Raw genomic sequence first — 21,341 nt, 5'->3', positions numbered from 1 at the left:
CACAGTCAGCAACAAACTTGAAAATAAAAAAAAAACTTTTTCAGATGCAGGGTGCTTTAAAGAAGATAGACTATTACTATACTGGCAACAACTATACTTCAAACAGGGAAAGGTTCAAATTCTAGAAGTAATGACTGTATTAAGGACATTAAACTTAGTATGCTCTGTCCTATAACAAAGTTGTCTCCTAAGATTTAATATATTCTTAAAAAAGTCTTAGGGCATGATCCAATTACATTTTAATATCATGTGATGCCAAACAAATTAACCAATTTTGCTTAAAAATATCAATAATATGTCTTGAAGTTTTATTATAGGTCATAACATAAGGTGCATAATTATTTGCACCCGTATCAACCTTATCAGTATTGCCAATAATGCCAGCTTTAAAAAGTGGACTCCTACTATCATTATCTAGATTTGTGACATTAATAAGCACAGATATTATCTCTTCTAACTTATATCCACGTGCCAAACAATCGTTACACATAATAGAAGCTTCAGAAAGAAAGATCTCATCATCCATAGTAAGTCTAGAGAGGAGATAAAACTGACCCTTTAACACATTCCTATAGATATAGCTAAGACAGATGGAAGATATAGCTAATTTACTGGCAATAAGTTAAGCTCCAATTTTATGCCACATTCACCACAGCTTCTCAAGAAATACCCCAACCTTAACTTCCCCAAGTATCATTAGGGAACAAGTCCTAAACAATCTCCAAGACCAAAAAACTGCATTCATGGGAACTGATAATATCTTAAATTGCCTCCTTAACAGCATGAAATATGACTTATCACCCAGTAAAATTACTATTTAACTACTGCCTCCAAACAAGGTCCATGCAGAACAAATGTTAGATCAATGAACCTCACGTTATCCTAGGCAGCTTTCATGTTTTTTTTTTTTTTGGCTGACAATTTAACTGCAGGCAATGAAGCCAAAGTATCAGAAACCTTCAAGGCCAATGACTTTGTGGGGACAAAGGAAATGGTAAGCTTCATTACCAGAGGGATCGAGGCTGAAGATTCAGGAGCCTTTGATCATGAAGCGGATACACCAATCTATGGATATTTTGTTGTGGTGTTGTGAATCACTTCTAAACAAATAGCACATTCACGTGGAAACATTTTCTTTATGCAGGGGAACTTGCAAAAATATTAGTCTGTGATTACAAAGTACAGCCATCTGGGAAGAAAAAAATAATTAAAAAAAAAAGAAAGGCTTGGCCAAGTGAAAAAGTGAAAGGATTGCATTAAAAACTTTTCTTTAAACACAAACTTCAACTTTCTCATTATGACGGGTAGAGAACAGACCAAAAAGAAGGTAGAAATTTCCTGACAGGAAAAATGTCTCCAAAAGGAAATAAAATACATTTAAATAAAAGAGCAAAAAAAAAAAAAGAAAAACTCTTAAACTTGTCTCTGTTCGTCCAACTATAGCAGCTGCTAAAATCGTAAAGAGCAGTTTGCTACAGTTTCTAGACAAACACGTCACTCTTCAATGCCTCTGCTGAGCTGTAAACATAGTACTGGCATTCATTTATGAAGCTGCAGGATATTACAGTTTCATAAATCATTGCCAGTACTGAATTTTTGCACCATTGGTATGTGGTGATCATACCTCCTGATCTTGGGAGCCTGGAGCTACCTCCTCCTTCACTCCATCCTCTCCATCCTAGTTACAGCTCTGTAATCATGAAGTCTGATAGGAATATCTAAGCCAAGTTATGTAAGCTAAGGTTTGTGCCCTTTTAATCTTTGTCTGATCTGTAGCATGATAGTGGAGGACTGGAGAGGTTGTGCATAGTGGCACATTATGGAAAATGGGAAGTGTGCTTAGCAACAAAGTGAAAACTTAATTTGCTGAGCAGTCCTTATGTCTGTGACTTTTCTCCTTTTCAGATCAAATGGTTAGGATTAGGATTGCTTATAATGCATGGAGTAGTATTAACTACCCTCATATACCACCAGTTTAAATAAATAAATAAATACATACATACATACATACATACATACATACATGCATACATACATACATAAAGTGAGGCAGAGGGAATTGACTTACAGCTTTTAAAGTTGCTGGTTGAGTTGAAGTACAGTTTGTTTGTGGTTGGTGCTTCAGTTGCTGTACAGTATGAGACAGAACTTTTAAAACTGTTAACTAGCTTTTGATGCAGTACTAGAGTGGCTGACAGTTGTGTGGCAACAACTGACAACTGTAGCTATAACAGTAGGGTTCATATTCAAGAACCTCACCATAACTAGCTTGTTATAGTTACTTTCTTCCCTATGAATCTCACCATAACAAGGTTAATGTTCTTTTGATTTTGGAGAATAATCAGAGTGCTTATCATAATACAATATGCACCCATCTCTCTGACTTGATGGTACAAATGACACTCCACATGGGTCTGCAATATATATGGACTTATGGGCTCAGTAAGCCAACTGATTAAACAAACAAGTAAATAAAATAAAACACGGAGGCACATTGGTCTCTGCAAGAAATGCCATGTAATATTAAAATTAAACCAGATAAGCACTTTTGTCTTTCACTTTTATCAAGACTTCATCAGATGATACAAAATATCCATACCATTGTATTTAAAACCAAACGGGAAGTCACATGACCTCATTGAATTAATTTCTTAAAGTAAAAGTGTTCTGTAACATCTAAAACCATTCATTCATTCATAAATATCAGCTAAGAATGCATTTCACAAATTGAAAATACACCACAAAATAAATACTTGTAAAATTAAAAGAGTACATGATGGAAACATTTTCATTGCTCTATCACCTACATGCTTTTAATTTGAGCAAACAAGTGATCAATGAAACTTCGTTTAGACCTGGGGCACTGCCTGCATTTAGCCGTAACTGCTAAAATAATTCTTTCTTCTCTAGCAACAATCCCCATGGTCCCCCCTTGGATTAATGTCTAATTGCTCACATACCACAATTGGTGTTATTTTTTTCTCCTGATCTCATGCAGATGTTCGTTAATTCTCTCCTTTAACATACACTTGGTTTTGTATATGTAAAATCCAAGGCAAGCCTGGCATAAAGCTAAATACACAACCCCTCTTGTTAGACACCTGTATGTCCCTTTACGTTTAAACTTTAATTTCTTACTGTGAATTTATCATAATAAAGTATGTTTTTACAAAGAGTTGCAACTACCTCATTTGAACACTCCATTGATTATACCATCTTTCTCATGTCTTTTTTAGATTCAAACACATTTTTAAAGCAAACTTCTTTCCTTTACATAATAAGTTTCTTGTCTCCAAGTTTTTTTTTAAAGCCTAAACTGTTGCTCATAATGTCCCAATTTTTGTTCAAGACCCACCCGATGCAGTCACGGTCTAAGGAAAATGTGGTGATAAAACTACACTTGTAATCAGACTTGAAACCATCCTTCAAGGAATTAGGGGCATCCCAAGAGATAGCCAAAGCTTGTGTGTTTGTTTCATTCACCATTAAAATAGTTGTAAAAAAAAGTTTCTCCTTTTAGATATCACTTCATTCAAGGAGTTATCAGTGAAGCCTTCAGGGTAACCTTTTTTGAGGAACATGCTCTTAAGTCTTTCACACTCTTCTAAGAAGTCAGTGAACAGTGTTACCGTATGTGCTGCTCACACGAGTTGTCCCTTGGCTACTACTTTCTTTTGTGAGGTGGGGTGTGAACTTGGGAATTACCAGAACGAATTAGAGCAGATGGGCTGTCTGTATATTCTAGAAACTATTTTTCTGTTAATGTCTTAAAGAATATAATATCCAAGTAGGAAATGTAACTCACTCCTATATCATGGGTAAATTTAAGGAAATCTGTGATGCTGTTAATGTAGACAAGAAAAATAGGTGTTTGATGTCGTCCTTACATGCAATAAAGATTACATCAAGGTAACGCACCATGAATTTTACTTGATTTAGTGCTGCATAATAGCTATATCTTTTTTGAAGACCACTATTTTCTTCAAGAAATAGGTGTGGCTATGGGGTCTACTTGTGGGTCTTCATATGCTAATGCAGGGATGATAGAGTGGGAAAGAAAGTTTAACGTCAATACTATTTTCAAAAATTCATGGCATTTTTTTTCATGCCTCCATGTTTTCCTTTATTGACCTATGGGCTCACCTATCTAATGTGTACCTAAACTATGGCATATAATAATATGTAATGTAAACATATGGAGCACATTATCATCCACCAGACTACCACAGTACATACTGTGTTTATATGGACCATTATCATCCACCAGACTACTACAGTACATGCTGTGTTTATATGGGAACATGCAGATAACTGTAAACAGGCAAGAGACAGTTTTATAATACAGTTACATGTACCTTACAAATAAATGAAAAGTCATGTGTTAATACATGTTTGATTTTCAGAAAGCATTAACTTTAATTCTGTTATCTGGATTTCTGCAGGTTAGGTTATGACTGCCCATAGACGAGTGCCTCAGTGTCTGTAAATGGCTCAGCTAATGAACCACCATTGTGTTATGCCTTACAGATTTGGTGTCTGATGCTGCATGATGTTCCCAGCCATGTATATCAGTGACACATCAGTGGCAGTAGTGCACAGTATGGGTGTGACTCCCGCTGCATACCAGTAAGACCGCAGTGGCAGTACTGCGCTGTAGAGGAGTGACTCCACACTGCATACCAGTGACATAGCAGTGGGAGTACTGCACTGTGTGGGTGTGACTCCCACTGCATACCAGTGACACAACAGTGGGAGTACTGCACTATGTGGTTGTGACTCCTCATTGCATACCAGTGACACAGCAGTAGAAGTACTGTATTTTGTGGGTGTGACTCCCCGCTGCATACCAGTGACACAGCAGTGGCAGTACTGTATTGTATAGGTGCGAAACCCTGCTGCATACCAGAGACACAGCAGTAGCAATACTGCATTTGTGGGTGTGACTCCCCACTGCATTCACTATGCTATTGCCTGTTACTGACAAACTCTCAGTCCCCACTCTCCTTCCTTTCTCATGAGTGCCAGGCTATACTGCTTGAACACCTAAAAAATGATTTTGCTCTGTACCAGGTAACAAACATCTTGTTGAAAACACTGTCAGACTGATGTTATCATCATATGCAAATATACAAATATGCCTATGGACGGGGAACTATATCCAATATATTAATGTATTAATCAATCAGCAAAGACAAGTTACTTTATTAACTATAAGGTAGAACAGACAGGCTAAATTATACATTTTGACTATCTTGCCATGTTTATAAATGAAACATGCAGATTTATTGTATGCTAACATTCATAATATGTACAACTGCAGGAGTTTTGTGAGTCATCAATGGAATCGCTGAAGCCTACCATTCAAAGACAAACATTCCCAAACAGCTATTCACATGCTTCCTCCTGGTTAGGTTCACATCCCCCATCAACTTTGGGATGGTATTGTCAGAGTATTCAGTGCCTTCCAACCTGATAGAGATCAACCTTGCTGCGTGTGTCTCCAGCTAAAATAATAAATAGATCATTTAATATCTGCTCTAGATGTTTTAGGCAGTGATACTCTAGTATGACATGTTGTACAACAGTGCAGAGCATGCCTCTTCAAAAGCAATAGCTGGCTTACCACCCCCTTAATAGCCACTGATGCCATGGTAATCCATGTATTGAATTCATTAACTATTGGGGGTTAGGACATCAAAATGTGCCAAATCTGAGAATGTTTCATATAACCCATACTGTTATATACATTGTGCCACACAGGTGTACACCTATCATGTGCACATCATTGAAACATATAATATGCAATTTGTGTGTTAATCTACATTTGTTTTCACTGTGGCATTAGTGTCAGTTATTAAAGATGATTTAATATTTATTTTAGTTAATTTAATTTTACGTTTATTAACCAAGAAAGTCAAACTGGACACATAACCATTTTCAGCGGAGGCCTGGAGAGAAAAGCTCCAATAGCATGTCATAAAGAAATTACGCAAGAATATTATACAGAGAAAGATATAGGTTCCATAGAAACATAAGTTATGTATAGATTAACAATTCCTTTAGTAAAGTCAGCATACAGCATTCTAGTAGTAGGGTTTATATAGAATATAAAATATAAGCACAAGAAAAATTTTTTTTTGTCTTTTTAAATTATGAGTACTCTCAATATTGTATTACAGAAATAACCAGTGATTATTAAGCTTTACAGTGAAAGGAATTAGGCTTTGATTATATGGCTCTGATTATACACATATACATTGTATATTCTGCATGTAATAGGTTCATAGGTTCATAGGTTGGTACTAGGCTATCAGCCCTAGGGCCTATACAAGCCTAGCCATAACAATTCCCTGGCTATTTCTTCCCACACTATTTACTTTCCTGGATCCCTGTCTAGCAGGGTGACTGACATGATCCCTGGGGTGAATTTCCTTTCTCCCATCCAATCGTCAAGGTTCCTTCTGAAGAGGGCCAAAGAGGCACTCTGCTTGACATGTATGGGCAATCTATTCCAGAGTCTGGGGAGTCTCTGGGTCAGGAACCTATCCCTCCAGCATGTTTTGTTTATTATGATGACAAGGTTTAGATCCCTGGAGCGTGTGGCTCTGAGGGATTGGGATTTCTTTAAGTGTAGCATGTCCAACAGCTCTGGGTTTGACATGGCCTTGTATGTTAAGCAGAGATCGCCTCTGAGTAGACGATAGGTGACAGAGTATAGCTGGAGTATTTTTAGGCGGTCAGCATAGGGCATCTGCTTTAGGCCTGTGATTCTTTTAGTGAGGTATTTCTGCGGCCTTTCCAGTTGTTGCAGATGTCTTGAGAGGTACATACCAAATGGGGCATTGTATTCTATAATGGGTCTAATGAGGGATGAGTACAGTGGGATAATGGCCTCCTTTTTTCTGGATGAAAAGCCCTTAGTGATGAGGTGTGCCACATAGAAGGATTTTCTGACTGTTGTGGCAATGTGGTTATCGAAGGTGAGACCACTGTCCACCTGTGTCCTTAAGTCTCTTATCACATTTTCAGTGTTTAGTGTACTGCCACCTATATGGTAATTCATGGGTACATGTTTTTTCCCAAAGGGGATAACTATACATTTCTTGGCATTAAGCTTGAGCCCATGGCTCTGGCACCAAGTATCTGTTTCTGTAAGGCCCTTTTGTAGAGTATCCACATCATTTGGGGATTCAGTAATGGATCCCAGTTTGCCTTCATCTGCGAACTTTGTTAGCCAGAGTCCCTTATTTTTGGCCTGTACTTCAGAGAAGTAAATGCCAAACAAGAGCGGTCCCAGGACTGAACCCTGAGGTGCTACACTTGTCACTTGTCTGGAGCTGGATTTGGAGTCGGCTACTTTTACAGTGTGGGTTCGATCAGTAAGCCAGTTAGCAACCCACTGGGTGATGTAGGGATTAATGCCCAGCTTAGTAAATTTATCTATGATTCCAGAGTGGGGGTGGTGTCAAAGGCCTTGGCAAGGTCTAGATAAGCTGTGTGGACCACCTTACCCTTGTCCATGACTCTGGAGACTGATTTGAAGAAGTCAATCAGGTTCAGGAGACATGATCTGCCCTTCACGAATCCAAGCTGGGTGGAGTCCAGTGTTTGAAGGTTGCCAATGTCTTTCTTTATAAGTTCCATGATAATACGCTCCATGGCATTGCAGATAAGACTTGTCAGACTGATGGGATGGTAGTTTCTGGGATCCAAGGTGGATCCCCCCTTGTGGAGTGAGATAACTGTAGCTCTGCGCCACTCAGTGGGCATGAAACCTGAGGTGAGGCTATGATTAAACATGACACTTAGGTGATGTGCCAGTTCATACTGTAGCTCATGTAGTACACAGCCCGGGATGTCATCTGGTCCCATGGATGCTGTATTTTTAGCTTTGGAGAGCACGTTTTTACCTGTGTGGCCATTATTACCAGAATTTGGCAATCTTCCGGTATTGAGATGGGCCATTTAGGGAGTTAGAGGGGGGTGAAGTTGGCACTGAATTGATCTGCCAGGATATTGGCAATATTCTTGGGATCAGTATATTTAATGCCATTCTGTTTTAGCTCAGAGAAGATCTGAGCATTGTCATTTAGATTCTTGACATAGTTATAGAATGCCTTGTGGTTGTCTTTGGAATCTTTGGCAATTTTATTTTCGTAACTAGCTTTGGAGGATTTTATGAGGGATCTCAGTTTCTTACTGAGGCTGTTAAGGGAGTTTTTTCATCCTGGGATTTTCCTCTTTTCTGCAACAGTTTCTTCCTTTTGTTGTAAAGTTTATTTATGGCAGGGGACCACCAGATTGGCTTCCTTTTTTTTGGATGAGAGCATCTTGGATCTATTTGGGATGGCACAATTCATGAATGAGTGGATGTGCTCATACAGCGCCTCAGTGTAGGATTCAGCAGTTGAACTTTCAGTTCCGTCTGCATGGGTGTCATGAAGTTTGTCACTTCTGACTCGAGTAGCATTAAGTTGGCTTTGGAGAAGTTTTTTATGGAGGTTTCCTTACTATTTTACATATCCTTAGCTCCCTGTTTAACCCTCTGTACAGTATGTTCACTCATTGCAGTCCTAAGAACAATGGATTTGAAAATGTATATGCCTAACACAATGGAGCTCCTTACTAACTGTGCTATGTATGATGCAATTAATGCTGATAACTTGCATCACTTTAAGCATGAAACCGATGCATCAGATTCTTATTTGCATCACAAACTCATTACAGAGATTAACAAAAGCCAGTGGGCAGTGGAGCTGGTGGACAGTGGTCATGCTGTCCATTCAATATATCTTGACCTCACCAAAGCATAAGATACCACACCACATTCTAACAAAATTAACAAGGTAAATGTTCCACAAATTGATCCCCCTGTAATTAGTTGGATAGCAAATTGGCTGAGGGACAGAATCTAAACAGTGAGGAATGAAGAAGGGGCCTCAGAGAGCATAAGGGTAACAAGGGGAGTCCCTCAGGGGTTCATATTAGGTTCTCTCCCACTTTCTATTGGCGTATAGTTCCCTGATCTTCAAGTGAAAAATCAATATCTCTAGTTAGCCATGTTTTGCAGTAAACCAGATGTCATTCTCAAATGCCCTTCTGACATGTAGATGTTGTAGTTTGAACTTACTCATTTTAATAGCTGGCGTGCAGTACTTGTCTAAAAATAAATGCTAAAAAGTACAACACTGTTGCATTTGGTAAACAATCTGTCATCACAGCTAATAATATAGACAGCATCCCATTCCAAAATGAAGATGCTGTAAGAGATCTTGGAATACGGGTAGATAATTTCCTCTCCTCTGGTCATCACTTTGCAACTGTGGTTAGGAAATCATTCTATCTGGCAAAGCTGATTACAAAGGGTATCTCCTCTAGTTCCAAATAAGTCTTATCCATCTATATTCTGCACATAGCTCTCAACTCTCCAGATTTTTGCAGAATGTCCAGATTTTTGCCTCATATTTTTGATTTCTTCTTCATAAAATTTGTGGTTTGGGGGCAAATCATTGAGGATTTATGTCACTAAATAATGACATAAATTTGAGTTTGACAACATACATTCCAGAAAATGTACTTCAACATAAATCCTTTTATTATAGCAACTTTATAAGTTTATAAGAACAACATTTCAAATCTGTCCCTGTTTTTGGGTCTTTGTCCATCCATTATTTTATGCTTTGTTTAGATTTCTTGTGCTAAGAGGTTGAGAGGTATGATTTTCTGCACTGATCAGTCCTGCTATAGAATACAATGTCCCCTTTGGGATGCATCTTACTACAAGCAGTTGGAGAGACCCCAGAGTTTCTTAACAAAAATGATTATTGGCATAAGAGACCCTGAGCTATTAGAAGAGGCTGGAGGTTCTGTTCCTGTAGTCAGGGTTCCATAGCCTCCATAGTGGCAGTCTGTGCTTTGTGATTCAGGCCATTAAGGATCTTGTAGTCCAAGACATCTAATATCTCCACAAATCAAACAGTCCACTAAATATTAAGGTTAGAGGTCTGAACCTGCTTCATATAAGCAAACCACACTGGTGAGGCATTTTCATTATGCAATGACCACCCCATCTTTGGAACAGACTTCCATCCCAGATCAAGCAACATGTCACACTATTTTCCTTTAAAAAGGAGTTAGACAATTGGATGGATATTCACTAAATCATCCCTGGCAGGACTTGCAAAAGAGAGATAAGGTCTGATAGTGGCTACTGGCAAGGAGTAAATGGTCATATTCGTAAAGCTGCCCTGTATTTTCTATGATACTGTGACATGTAATATGTTAACAGATGAGTTTATTAAACTTTTAACAGCACATCAACTACTCCACTGTGGGGGGCTGTGCCCTAACTATATGTACTAACTCCAGGATTGCACTACAGTGGGGAAAGGGGCATATACTTTTTACTTGCTTTACAATACTCTACACAGTGCCATATATAGTAACTGCACTTCAGTGAAATGAGATTCAGTGAAATGAGTTTTCAGTAATTTGAGTTTTCAATGACGTGGTCGGGGTGAAATGAAATTCAGTGAAATAAGATTCAACGAAATGAAGTAGACCTATATATATATATATATATATATATATATATATATATATGTATTATAGATATAGATATGTGTGTGTCTGTGTGTGTAAACAAAATTTGGCTCATTTGATGAGGAAACAGATCACTTTTTGCACCAATTGAGTGCAGCACTATTCAGTGGTCATTTTGGAAAAAGGTTATGCCTCTCTGATAATTCAAGGGTTGTATGCACAGCATTATTCAAAGCTTCTAGAATATGACCCCAAATAACTACTGATTGAAGCTCTGAGTGGACAAACAAAACTGGCTGAACCTGAAAAATGGATATATAGATATGTGTGTGTGTGTGTGTGTGTGTGTGCAAGCTCGTGTTTGTAAGAATTTTTTAGGGGTTCAATCCCCACTGCTCTTCCCTATGAGGGGCAAGCACATACACCCCTTATGTATATAAAATAATATACTAACACACACAAACAAAGAAAACAGAAATCTCCAAAACATGGAATCATTACCACTGCCTTAATAAAAACAGCAGCACACTGATTTCTTGTCAGGAAAACAACTAGTTATTTTCCATTCATCCTCTTGTAATTGATGACCTGCAAGTATGTCCACTTTATTTATTGACCTTTGATTACCAGGAAAGTCTGACTGGGTTGGAGCCCATTTTCAGCAGAGGGCCAGAGAGAAAAGATCCAATATTTAATACTCAGTCACTTGTAGGGAAGCCCTATCCAAGAGGAAATCCTACTAAATTAATTCATTTTCATAGTCCTGTTAATAAAATGATTAACTTTATGCATGTGAGTACCTATAATCTGCTAGTCATGTTATGTTTTTGTTATAAAAATGTGTTTCCTTCTACAATGGCATTTTTAAGTGTGCAAATCATGTTTTAATGAGGAAATATATTTACTTCTCAGCTGATAGCTTGTTACAGCCCTGGATAAACAGTTTGCTTTTTTTGAAAATATTTGCACTAATTTGAAATTTACAATTGAACATAACATGGCTTTTATACAGTTTTCAGACGTCCAGTTAAGAATGATGCTTTTCATTATAAAACAGATGAAGGAAGTTATTTGCAGTATAATAGTTAAATGTATCCCTCTGGGAATTTTTAAGGGGATTATATTTTCCACTAATAAAGATTTTTTTTTACATTTTTCATGCGCCTCATCTTGTCTTCAACAGTCCTCCAGCTACCTGGCCTCTGGCAAGTAAGCCCCAGATTATCACTTTAACAGTGGGTTTCTTGACTTATCTCAGGTGTCTTCCAACAAAAGTTATGCACTTAACATAATGATATAGTTATACAAGTACATCTAACCTCCTTAAGAGAAGGACTAATTGTGTCAGGCATAAGGAAAGCACAGCAACTGAAACCTTCCCAGGCTATTCACATCCTCCTTTAACCCACAATGCACCACCAGGGACTTTCCTCTCCAGATCTCTGGTTTGAAAAGTAGCATTAATAAATATAAATTTACATCTGCAGACCAAGTAACAAACAGGCAAAAGCCAGGTACGCTAAGAACAGGCCTGTGTATCCAGATCTATCATTATGACAAGTACATAACTTTTGTATATGAAATGAAGAGATCCCACCTTGTTAACAGCAGGTAGTAGTCCCAAGCTACAATTTGTGGGTGGCCTTCCCATAAGAACATACCCTTAACAACTGTGGCCCGAAAGGAAGACATAGACAGAGATACCAATTATTTATTTTGAATCAATATATTTGTTTTGTTTTGTGGGGTAATTGATCCAAGTTTATCCATTTCTGCCCAGCTTGGAAACAAAATTGTACACAGTTTACAGTAATGTACAACAGACTAAACTGCTAACACATAAAGTGTACAAATAAAGCAAAGAATTACATTCGAGGAATGCATGCCTCACCAATAAAATAGAAAAAAAAATACATTGAATGCAAAATGAGTAATATTTTATTTTTTTAATTTATTTTATCAGTGTTATAGTGAGAAGGGGATGTTAAAAGGTGGTATGAAGAGCAGAACAGACTAGTCAAGGAAAAACAGGAACAGGTGCCCAATCCAATGAGCAAGAAGGCTAACGTAAAAGGCTGGAGGTGTGTCATAGTTCCTGATTTGAAGAAGAGGATGACCCAAGCATTAGGTTCTAGGCTGCAGAAGGCAGGGTCATATCTGACAAGGGCTTTAGAGGGTGCATTTCGATAAACAGCACCATTTGCCCCACACAGTGGAAATACTGGTTAACAATTTAGATGTAAGTTGGGGGGGTATGTTAAGTTTCAGGATTTCAAAGATTGGAGTCAGAGGAAGAAAGCCAAATATTTCCTTTACCAATAGTCAAAGTGCATAGAAAAGAGTGGTGCGTTGATGATCAAATTTCAAAGACAGCAGGATTTTTGAGATTTTGCAGGGCATTCCGTTTTTGTTGGAGGAGTTGAGAAGAAGTGTCAAACTGTACTTGAGTTAGTGTAGAAAAAATTCCCATCCCTATAGTAAGGCAGTTGTCATGGGACAAGAACTCTGGAGATTTTTATAATATGCAGCCATTGTTTCCCTGATTTTTATTTTAATAGCATTAATATAAGAAGTGATTGAGAGGGCTGGGCCTAGATGAAAGTATCTGTATCTGACATTAGGCACAAGCTTGATACAGTGACTGTGATAGATTAGGAAATTGATGGGAGACTAACTTGAGTGAAGCTTTTGAATAACATACATTTCATTTTACAGAGAAGCTTGGAGATTCTGAGTGGTGTCTTGATGCTAAGCTGTCAATGTAAACAGTATAGCAAGAAAGAACAAGGTTGTCAGCAAATGCAAGGATATTTCTGAAGTGGAAGTCGGAGGGCAATAAGTTTATGAAATGGGAAAAGTTAAGTTGGCCAAGGACAGAACCTTGGGGAACTCTAGACAGAAGAGGTGAAGAGTAAGAGATATGGTGTTTATTTTGTCCTGGAAACATCTATTAGATAACTAGCTAGCAGTCCAGTTAGTGGTTTCAGTGATAAAACTGGGAGAGGGAAGAAAGGTAAGTAAAGATGCTGGATGAAGAATCAAATACTTTAGTAAGGTAAAAAAGAGGGTACCAGAGAGAAGGCCATGGTCTATAGTAGCAACAATGGAAGTTTATTAAAGAGAAATTGGCAGTTTTGGTACTTACTTCTGACCAGTAACCATACTAGAACCATAACACAATGTGAGAGATGTTGAAAATTTTTGAAGCAAGTAAATAGACAGCCTTCTCCAAAAAAAAGTTGCCTAAAGAAGCAAAAGAGGCACGTGATGAAATTCAGAGGTTTTGGGATTAGAGTTTGTTATGGGGAGGGAAAATGCTTCTTTCCATTGGTTTGAGAAATAGCCATGACACAGACATTGATTCAAGAGGTGACAGAGAGTGAGAAATAATGTCTTTGCAGAAGTGAAGGAACTAGAGTTTGAGACCATCAGAACTTGACTTATCATGATGTGATAGTTCATCGGGGAGTCTGGCAGTTTGTTTTATAGTATCTTTCAGGTGAAGTGGATGGATGTATGAGTCAGAATTAAGAAGAAAGTGGTTACTGGATGGGATTGGGAGTTTTGGGGGGAAAATATAGATGTGAAGCACTGGGTGATAAAAAGGATGAGCAGTTCATCTTGCTTTTTGCATTCTAAAGTGAAATTAATTTTGTGATAGAAGGATATGAAGCTGTTTACAGGTACATATTAGGCTAATACTGTAATACTTGACTTTTTCCCTGTAAATTGCTATTTCTGCAGTATCAGAAATGGCAATATACCATGCTGTAGAGGTACTAGTTGGATTTTGTTTAGAAGAGGCCAAGGGTTTGCTCCTGGGTTTTAATAACTGTAAGGGATTGACGGACATAGTAAAATCTCAGTGAATTTTCCTTTGCCAAAATGCTTTTTGAGACTGCTTGTTTTTTGCTGTAATAAGGTACTGGGAATGCATTCAAAAGCAGAATCAACAAAAGAAGGTGTAAATGGGATGTCCAGGTGTTTAAAAGCATGTCGTCATTAAGCGAGAAACTCTTCATGGTAATGCAAGGTTTCATGCACTAGGGGTCTTCTGTTAGGCAGTGGATTAGAATAGGACAGTGATAACTGTGAACAGGAGGTAAGACAAAAAGTTTAAATTTTATTTAGAGATTTTATCTATATGTAGTCTAGGAGATAATGTTCTGTAGAAATAAAGTTAGGTCTGGCAGGCTTTTGAACAAGCTGGGAAACGTTAAGTAAGATAAGCATTCTCAATCTCTTTCTGAGAGAATCTAGACAGTTAATATTAAAACTGCCAAGAATTGGGGAATTAGGGTATTAGTTCATTGGTGAAGTAGGGAGAGATATCTTGGAGTAGCAACTTACAGGATGAGATGAATGTGGAAAGTGGAGGTAAACAATAGTAATAAACAGTTTTGTGTTCCCTTAGATAGATGAGGTAGAAAAAAAGACAGAAAAAAGTGAAGAGATGGGAAACTTTTCTAATAAATCTAGTTTAATCTAAACTGAATCTAATCCATCAATGCACATCCATGCAATGTAAGAGGCACTCTATTTTGTCAGAGCAGTTTGGAAAGGAAGCTGAAAAATAGATAGACGTGCTGGGTTTAGTCTAAGTAGCTGTCTTAGGCAAAAAGAAAGAATTATTCACATGGACAGTATCTTTATGAAAGGTTGGGTGATTAGGATCCATTGATAGAGTTTGCAAATGAGAAATCTTTTCATCTGAAGTTGTGGCCAAAAGAAAAAAAATGTATTTTAAAGGATAAGTACTTTAAATCTATTGATGTCACTGGCTTGAGTGGTGGGGAGGGCTGCTTCTCCAGTACAAAATATAGATCCCATAAATTAATAAAAGCCATAACTGATAGAATCAAGAAAATGGTACTCATCAGAAAGACTTTACATATCTAAACACCATGGATTGAAAACTGGAACCCAAGTATAAGTTGGGCAGACCTGTCAAATGAACCTTAACTGATGGGTAACAGAGGACAGAGTCAAAGCTTCAGAGCTGCAAAAGGGTCAAGATCTTTTGTTGAAGCGCATATTAAAAAAAAAAAACGTCCATTTGCTTTTATAGGTCTACTTAATGTTGAGTTTCTTAGAAGATATAATAAACTGTACTACCCTGGATGACAAAGCATGATTAATAGCCCTCATCATAAGTCAAGATGTGATACAGTTAGACATATAGATTGTAGATCCAGATGGAGCATGACAGGTTGCTGGGATGTAGAGTTCTGAAAGGGTGTAGATGAAGTGATTTCATTAAACAAGGAAGCATGAGAGAGGAAAACAATACTTGTTGAGACCAAAAAGAGGACTCTATGAATGGCTTTGGACTTAAGTTATGTGTCTTTCTGGATGGACTTTGACATCAAAAGAAATGTGGAAAATAAAACACAAAGGAGTCAAGGTGCCATTTTTGAATGACAATATTCTTGGGGACTTTCTGCAGTTGTGGGGTGAGGGAAAGGAATTTTATGCACTTGGCACTGATCAGGAAGCCATTGAGGTGACAACAAGGGTTCCTCACAGTGAACTTTGGAACAGTTTTCATACTACTGAGGGGATAAGGGACAATTCATGTGACATCAGCAGACAGTGACTGGCTTTTCTTAAAATATGGCTTACTACCAAAAAAACTGATGGAAGACAAAACTCACTCCCTAACCCTCACTCCTTCTCAAAAGTGAATGGGCTCCCCAGTCTCAAAAGAGAATGATATTAAAACATTTAATCTTTCTAAAGCAGGAAGTCAAGAAATGTAGGATAACAGGATTACCAAGGAGATTACTTACTGCTTGAAGTAGCCATATGAGATCCATGCGAGTTAAGCAACATTCTAAAAGAAAACCAGGATAAAAAGGATGGAGTGGATTTTGAACCCCTCGGTAGTTAATATAAGAAACCAGAAAATATAATACAAAAAAACTTCATTCTAAAAAAAAAAAATCAAATATTGAAGATCAAGAAAATAATTTCAGAACACATAATGTAAGATTATATGCATTTCCCAACTAAATGGACAAGGATCACTGGTATTTTTCAGTACTTTCTCATATCATTTCTAAATAAAACACAAGTTATTTTTACATAATCTACTCATAAATCAAAAGCCATGGTACGTTGTCATTATGTTACTCCATTATATGTACAAATGTTCAAACCTTGAGTTAATACATCCTCCGCTTTAAAGGGCAAAAGATGGTTGCGGGTATAATGATTTTTCTGCTATCTTGCAGAAACAGTGCTAGCCCATCATTAAATTATTGAAAACAAAAGCAATCAGAGCTACAGTATTCTATCTAACTAATTAAAAAAAAAAATTTTGTTCTGTCTAGAATAAAGCCATTTGCTAATAAGGAAGATGCTGCAAAGGTCCTTCAGGAAGTTTTAATAATTCCTGACAGAACTACGGATAAGTATTCAATGAAAAATAATATAGTTAATAAGGATCCTGACAAATGTTATTACCAGAAAAACAAAACACAACATCAAAAATGAAGGCAGTAGTTTTTTGATGGAGCTAGAGTTTGCACACATAGCTTGCATCACTACAAAAGAAAACATGAAATTTTCAATGAATATACTTTATCATTTCTCCTCTAAGCTATACCTTTAATCTCCACCTAGTAGGGTACAACTGAAAAATCCATTATCTATGCCTTCTGAGCAGGTTTACAAAACATGTAGCACATCCATGTTTGTACAAATGTGTGAGTGAATATTTAAATATATATGTATATATAGGCATATATATATATATATATATATATATATATATATATATATATATATATATATATATATATATATATATATATATATATATGTATATATATATATATATATATATATATATATATATATATATATATATATATCTATATCTATGGGTGTACTTTCCTACAATGAAAATTCACTTTTTTGAAATGGGAAAGTACATCCCCACTTAAGCAAAAATGCACTTTAACGAAAGTGCATTTTTGCTTAAGCTCACTAGACCGAACATACCACACCACAATGGAGGACATTGAAAAATGGGCTCTGTCCTCCACTGTGGTGCGATAGTCATGGACCTTAGGGTTAGGCCACGGGTCAAGGTAAGGGGATATCCCTACTAATTTTCCCCTTACCCTAACATGTGCCCTAACCCTAAGGTCCGTGACTATCGCACCACAGTGGAGGACATAGCCCGATTTGGAATGTCTTCCACTGTCCTGTGATAGTCACAGACCTTAGGGTTAGGGCACAGGTCAATGTAAGGGGATAGTCCTACTAACTATCCCCTTACCTGTCCCCTAACCCTAAGGTCTGTAACTATCGCACCACAGTGGAGGAGATAGCACAATTTGGAATGTCTTCCACTGTCGTGCGGTAGTCACGAACCTTAGGGTTAGGGCAAGGGTTAGGGAAAGGGGATAGCTAGTACGGCTATCCCCTTACCATGACCCGTGCCCTAAACCTAAGATCTGTGACTGCTACCTGTTCGGTCTAGCGGTTTCACAAAAGTGCACTTTCATGAAAGTGCACTTTTGCGTTAGTGTGGGAGTACTTTTGAAGTTCAAAGTAGTGAATTTTTGTTCTTCAAAAGTACATCAGAAATGAAGCAAATCTCACGATAAACCAGTAAAACCAAAAAAAAAAAAAAAAAAAAAAGACAACTGTAGAAATTGAACCAAGCACGTTTAATATAGTGAGCGCTTTCATCCATCAAATGGCTGTACTTCATCAGAATAATAAGAATTTCTACAGTTGCCTTTTATATATATATATATATATATATATATATATATATATATATATATATATAATGCATTTTGGCTCTAGACCCCATGTGGAAAAGTGTTACTGTATATATATCTCCCAGATATATATATATATATATATATATATATATATATATATATATATATATATATATGTGTGTGTGTGTGTGTGTGTGTGTGTGTGTGTGTGTATATATATATATATATATATATATATATATATATATATATATATCTGCACAGAGAAAGAGAATAGCTATAGATACATATATATATATATATATATATATATATATATATATATATATATATATATATATATATATATCAGTGGGGGTCAAATTAAAATAATCTTAATTGCTTAATATCAACCCCTAAAATATGAAAGACATTTAAACTCAAAAATATCCAAATTCAAAATATCAACAAAATCAAAGTTATAACGGTTTAGTCTCTTACCCCACTGTTGTGCGACCAGGAAGTTGGTATATATAAACAGCGGGGGGTGGAAAGTGCAGGGGGCTTGCCCCCTGTACAAACACTTTTTTTTTGGATGTGGATAGATTTTTGTCAATGTTTTGAGTTTAGATATTTTTGTTGTTGATATAATGCAGTTCAGATTATTTTAGGTAAAAACACACGCACACCTATTAAATTTAACTCGTGCCGTTCTTTTTTATATGTCTGCATGTAAAAGATAATCTGTAGGGAAGGAATGGACAACATTCACAAGGAGTCAGTCAGACACTGCAACATTGTGAAGAAACTGTGATCTCAGTAATGTACTTCCTACCATCTGTGTACTTCAGTCAACACTTGGATTCAAGTGTGTACAGGCAACTTACCTAATAGTGTCCAGAATAAGTCACATGGTAGAGATTTAACATAATCACTAACTGTGTGTGCGATATCTCCAAATATCATGATCACTGTGTGTGTGTATGTGTGTGTGTGTGTGTGTGTGTGTGTGTGTGTGTGTGTGTGTGTGTGTGTGTGTGTGTGTGTGTGTGTGTGTGTGTGTGTGTGTGTGTGTGTGTGTATGTGTGTGTGTATGTGTCTGTGTGTGTGCAGGGTTGTGTATTTGCGCATGCGTGTATGTGCATCTGTGCACGTGTGTGTGTGGTTGTGTGTCTGCACGCGTGCATGTATGTGCATGTGTGCACATGCGTGTGTGTGTGTGTGTGTGTGTGTGTGTGTGTGTGTGTGTGTGTGTGTGTGTGTGTGTGTGTGTGTGTGTAAGGCCAGGGACTCCCATTTGTGACAGATATTTTATATGAGAAGTCAGGGCTTTGACTGTTACAAGACAGCATCTGAGAAGAAGCAGTGTACATTAGTTAGTTACAGTCTGGATGAGGGTCTGATACTGGATACTATCTACTAACAACAGGACAGGTGCAGAATTTGACATGGGATGTAGCCCAATTACTTATAGGAAGTGGGATGGATGAGGCTCTGATTCTTACCAGGAGGAGGAGAAGGCACTGGACTCCCATCACCAGTGGGATACAGAGGACTTAAGGGCTATTGAACTGCCAGTATAGTGAGGGTACACTAAATGCCATTAAAGTGGGCAGGAGCAGATGAGAGTTGCACTGATTTCTGATAGCATGCCAGTGTCCAAAATCACCAATTCCATTTATAATATCATGTATGGCAGCACTGACATGGAGGGGGTGACTAGACTAGGCTTTTCGCAGCTTGTTGCCTGTCAGGCTGGGAATGTTTGGGGAATCACTGGTGTCAGCAGAAGGATATGTTAAGGTGTATTCAAAAGGTTTTGCCACATATTCTGCTAGAGTCTGTCAGAAAATTAGTGGTATTTCTGTTACACTCTGAAATTGTATTGAATTACCGATGTCAAGGGAGATTGATACTCTATATCAAATCTTAAACCACAGAATTCAAGGGGCTCTATCAAACTCATTGAAGAAAGGACAACTAAACTAAACTACACTATGAAAAGCAATGGTTTTACAAGTGATATAGTAATAGTACAGATATTGTTCATTCATGCTTGATATATCACAAAGCTAATGAATTTCTCCCTAACACTTGCTTTACAGACAACAACAAATGATGATTTGGAGCCATATGCCAGTTATGTCAATAAGGTGAATACCATCTACTCCACGGCAGGTGAAGCCAGAGAGTCAGGGATTTCTTGACATACATTAATTTTAAATCATCTGTCACCATTTAAACAACAGACTTCATTCTCCAGCTTGCTAATTCTCTGTGATTAAGCAGGTCTGTAGAGATCTGAAACTTGTATGAGCCTCTGCTGTCGGCATAACTACTGCACAGCCAGCCATATGCCTGATGGATTTCAAGAGTATATTTATTGCACGGAAAGTCAAGTCCCGTGGTGAGGTCATTATTTTACAGATTGTGCTGCAGGAACAGCATGACATTGAAAATGATGCACATTCTCGACTCATTTTTACTTCTCTGTTCCATGTCTAAATCAAGAAGAAACCAATAAAATATGAATAAAATAATAAAGTAATTCTTTAAGAAATGGTATGTATACTGCCATCAGACTTTTTCATCACGTACCAAAATGTACTATTATTACACTACACTATACTTACACCATCCAGTACAATTCTCCTGGATTTACTGCAGATTTCTACAGGTGCAAAGCCTTGCATTTTTGACTCTGTGATCTATATTTCTGTAACACGTAGTAGTTCTGCACTATGTTGTTGTCTTCATTTTTTGAATAATTGTTTGGATTTCAGAAAATAATAAAATGACCATTGCTACAGTCTGGAAATGGGCCATGTCAATATGTTGCTTTACTATGGATAAGTATGTATTTTATGGAGGCACTGTTAGTCATCTGTTTAGCTCTAACAATTTTTAATTTAGTTGCTGTAACTGAAAAAAATATATTTTCTTATCCTTTGTAATCTACGTTTTTTGCGGAGACCAGCAGTTTTTCCCTTCCATGTCTGACACTGCCATTCATTTTACAACTGCTATGTAGCCAAATGACTTTGTTTTAAATTAATGCTAAATTATAATGTTCTATGACAT

General features: G+C 37.2%; 1 protein-coding gene across 1 annotated transcript in view; it reads left to right on the top strand.

The window, feature by feature from the left end:
* The window catches only part of LOC122802456, a gene marked incomplete in the record, with an annotated part of 745,162 nt that extends 724,088 nt beyond the window's left edge, over positions 1 to 21,074 (top strand). The window contains 1 exon segment of the mRNA XM_044072077.1: positions 20,366 to 21,074. Coding sequence (XP_043928012.1) covers positions 20,366 to 20,467 — 102 coding nt within the window.
* Between the last annotated feature and the right edge of the window lie 267 nt (positions 21,075 to 21,341).

This window comes from Protopterus annectens, chromosome 5.part0 (assembly GCF_019279795.1).
Source record: "Protopterus annectens isolate FY-2018-M chromosome 5.part0, PAN1.0, whole genome shotgun sequence".
Classification (NCBI taxonomy): Eukaryota; Metazoa; Chordata; order Ceratodontiformes; family Protopteridae; genus Protopterus; species Protopterus annectens.
The sequence above is the reverse complement of the archived record's forward strand: the minus strand, read 5'-3'. Positions and strand labels throughout refer to the sequence as shown.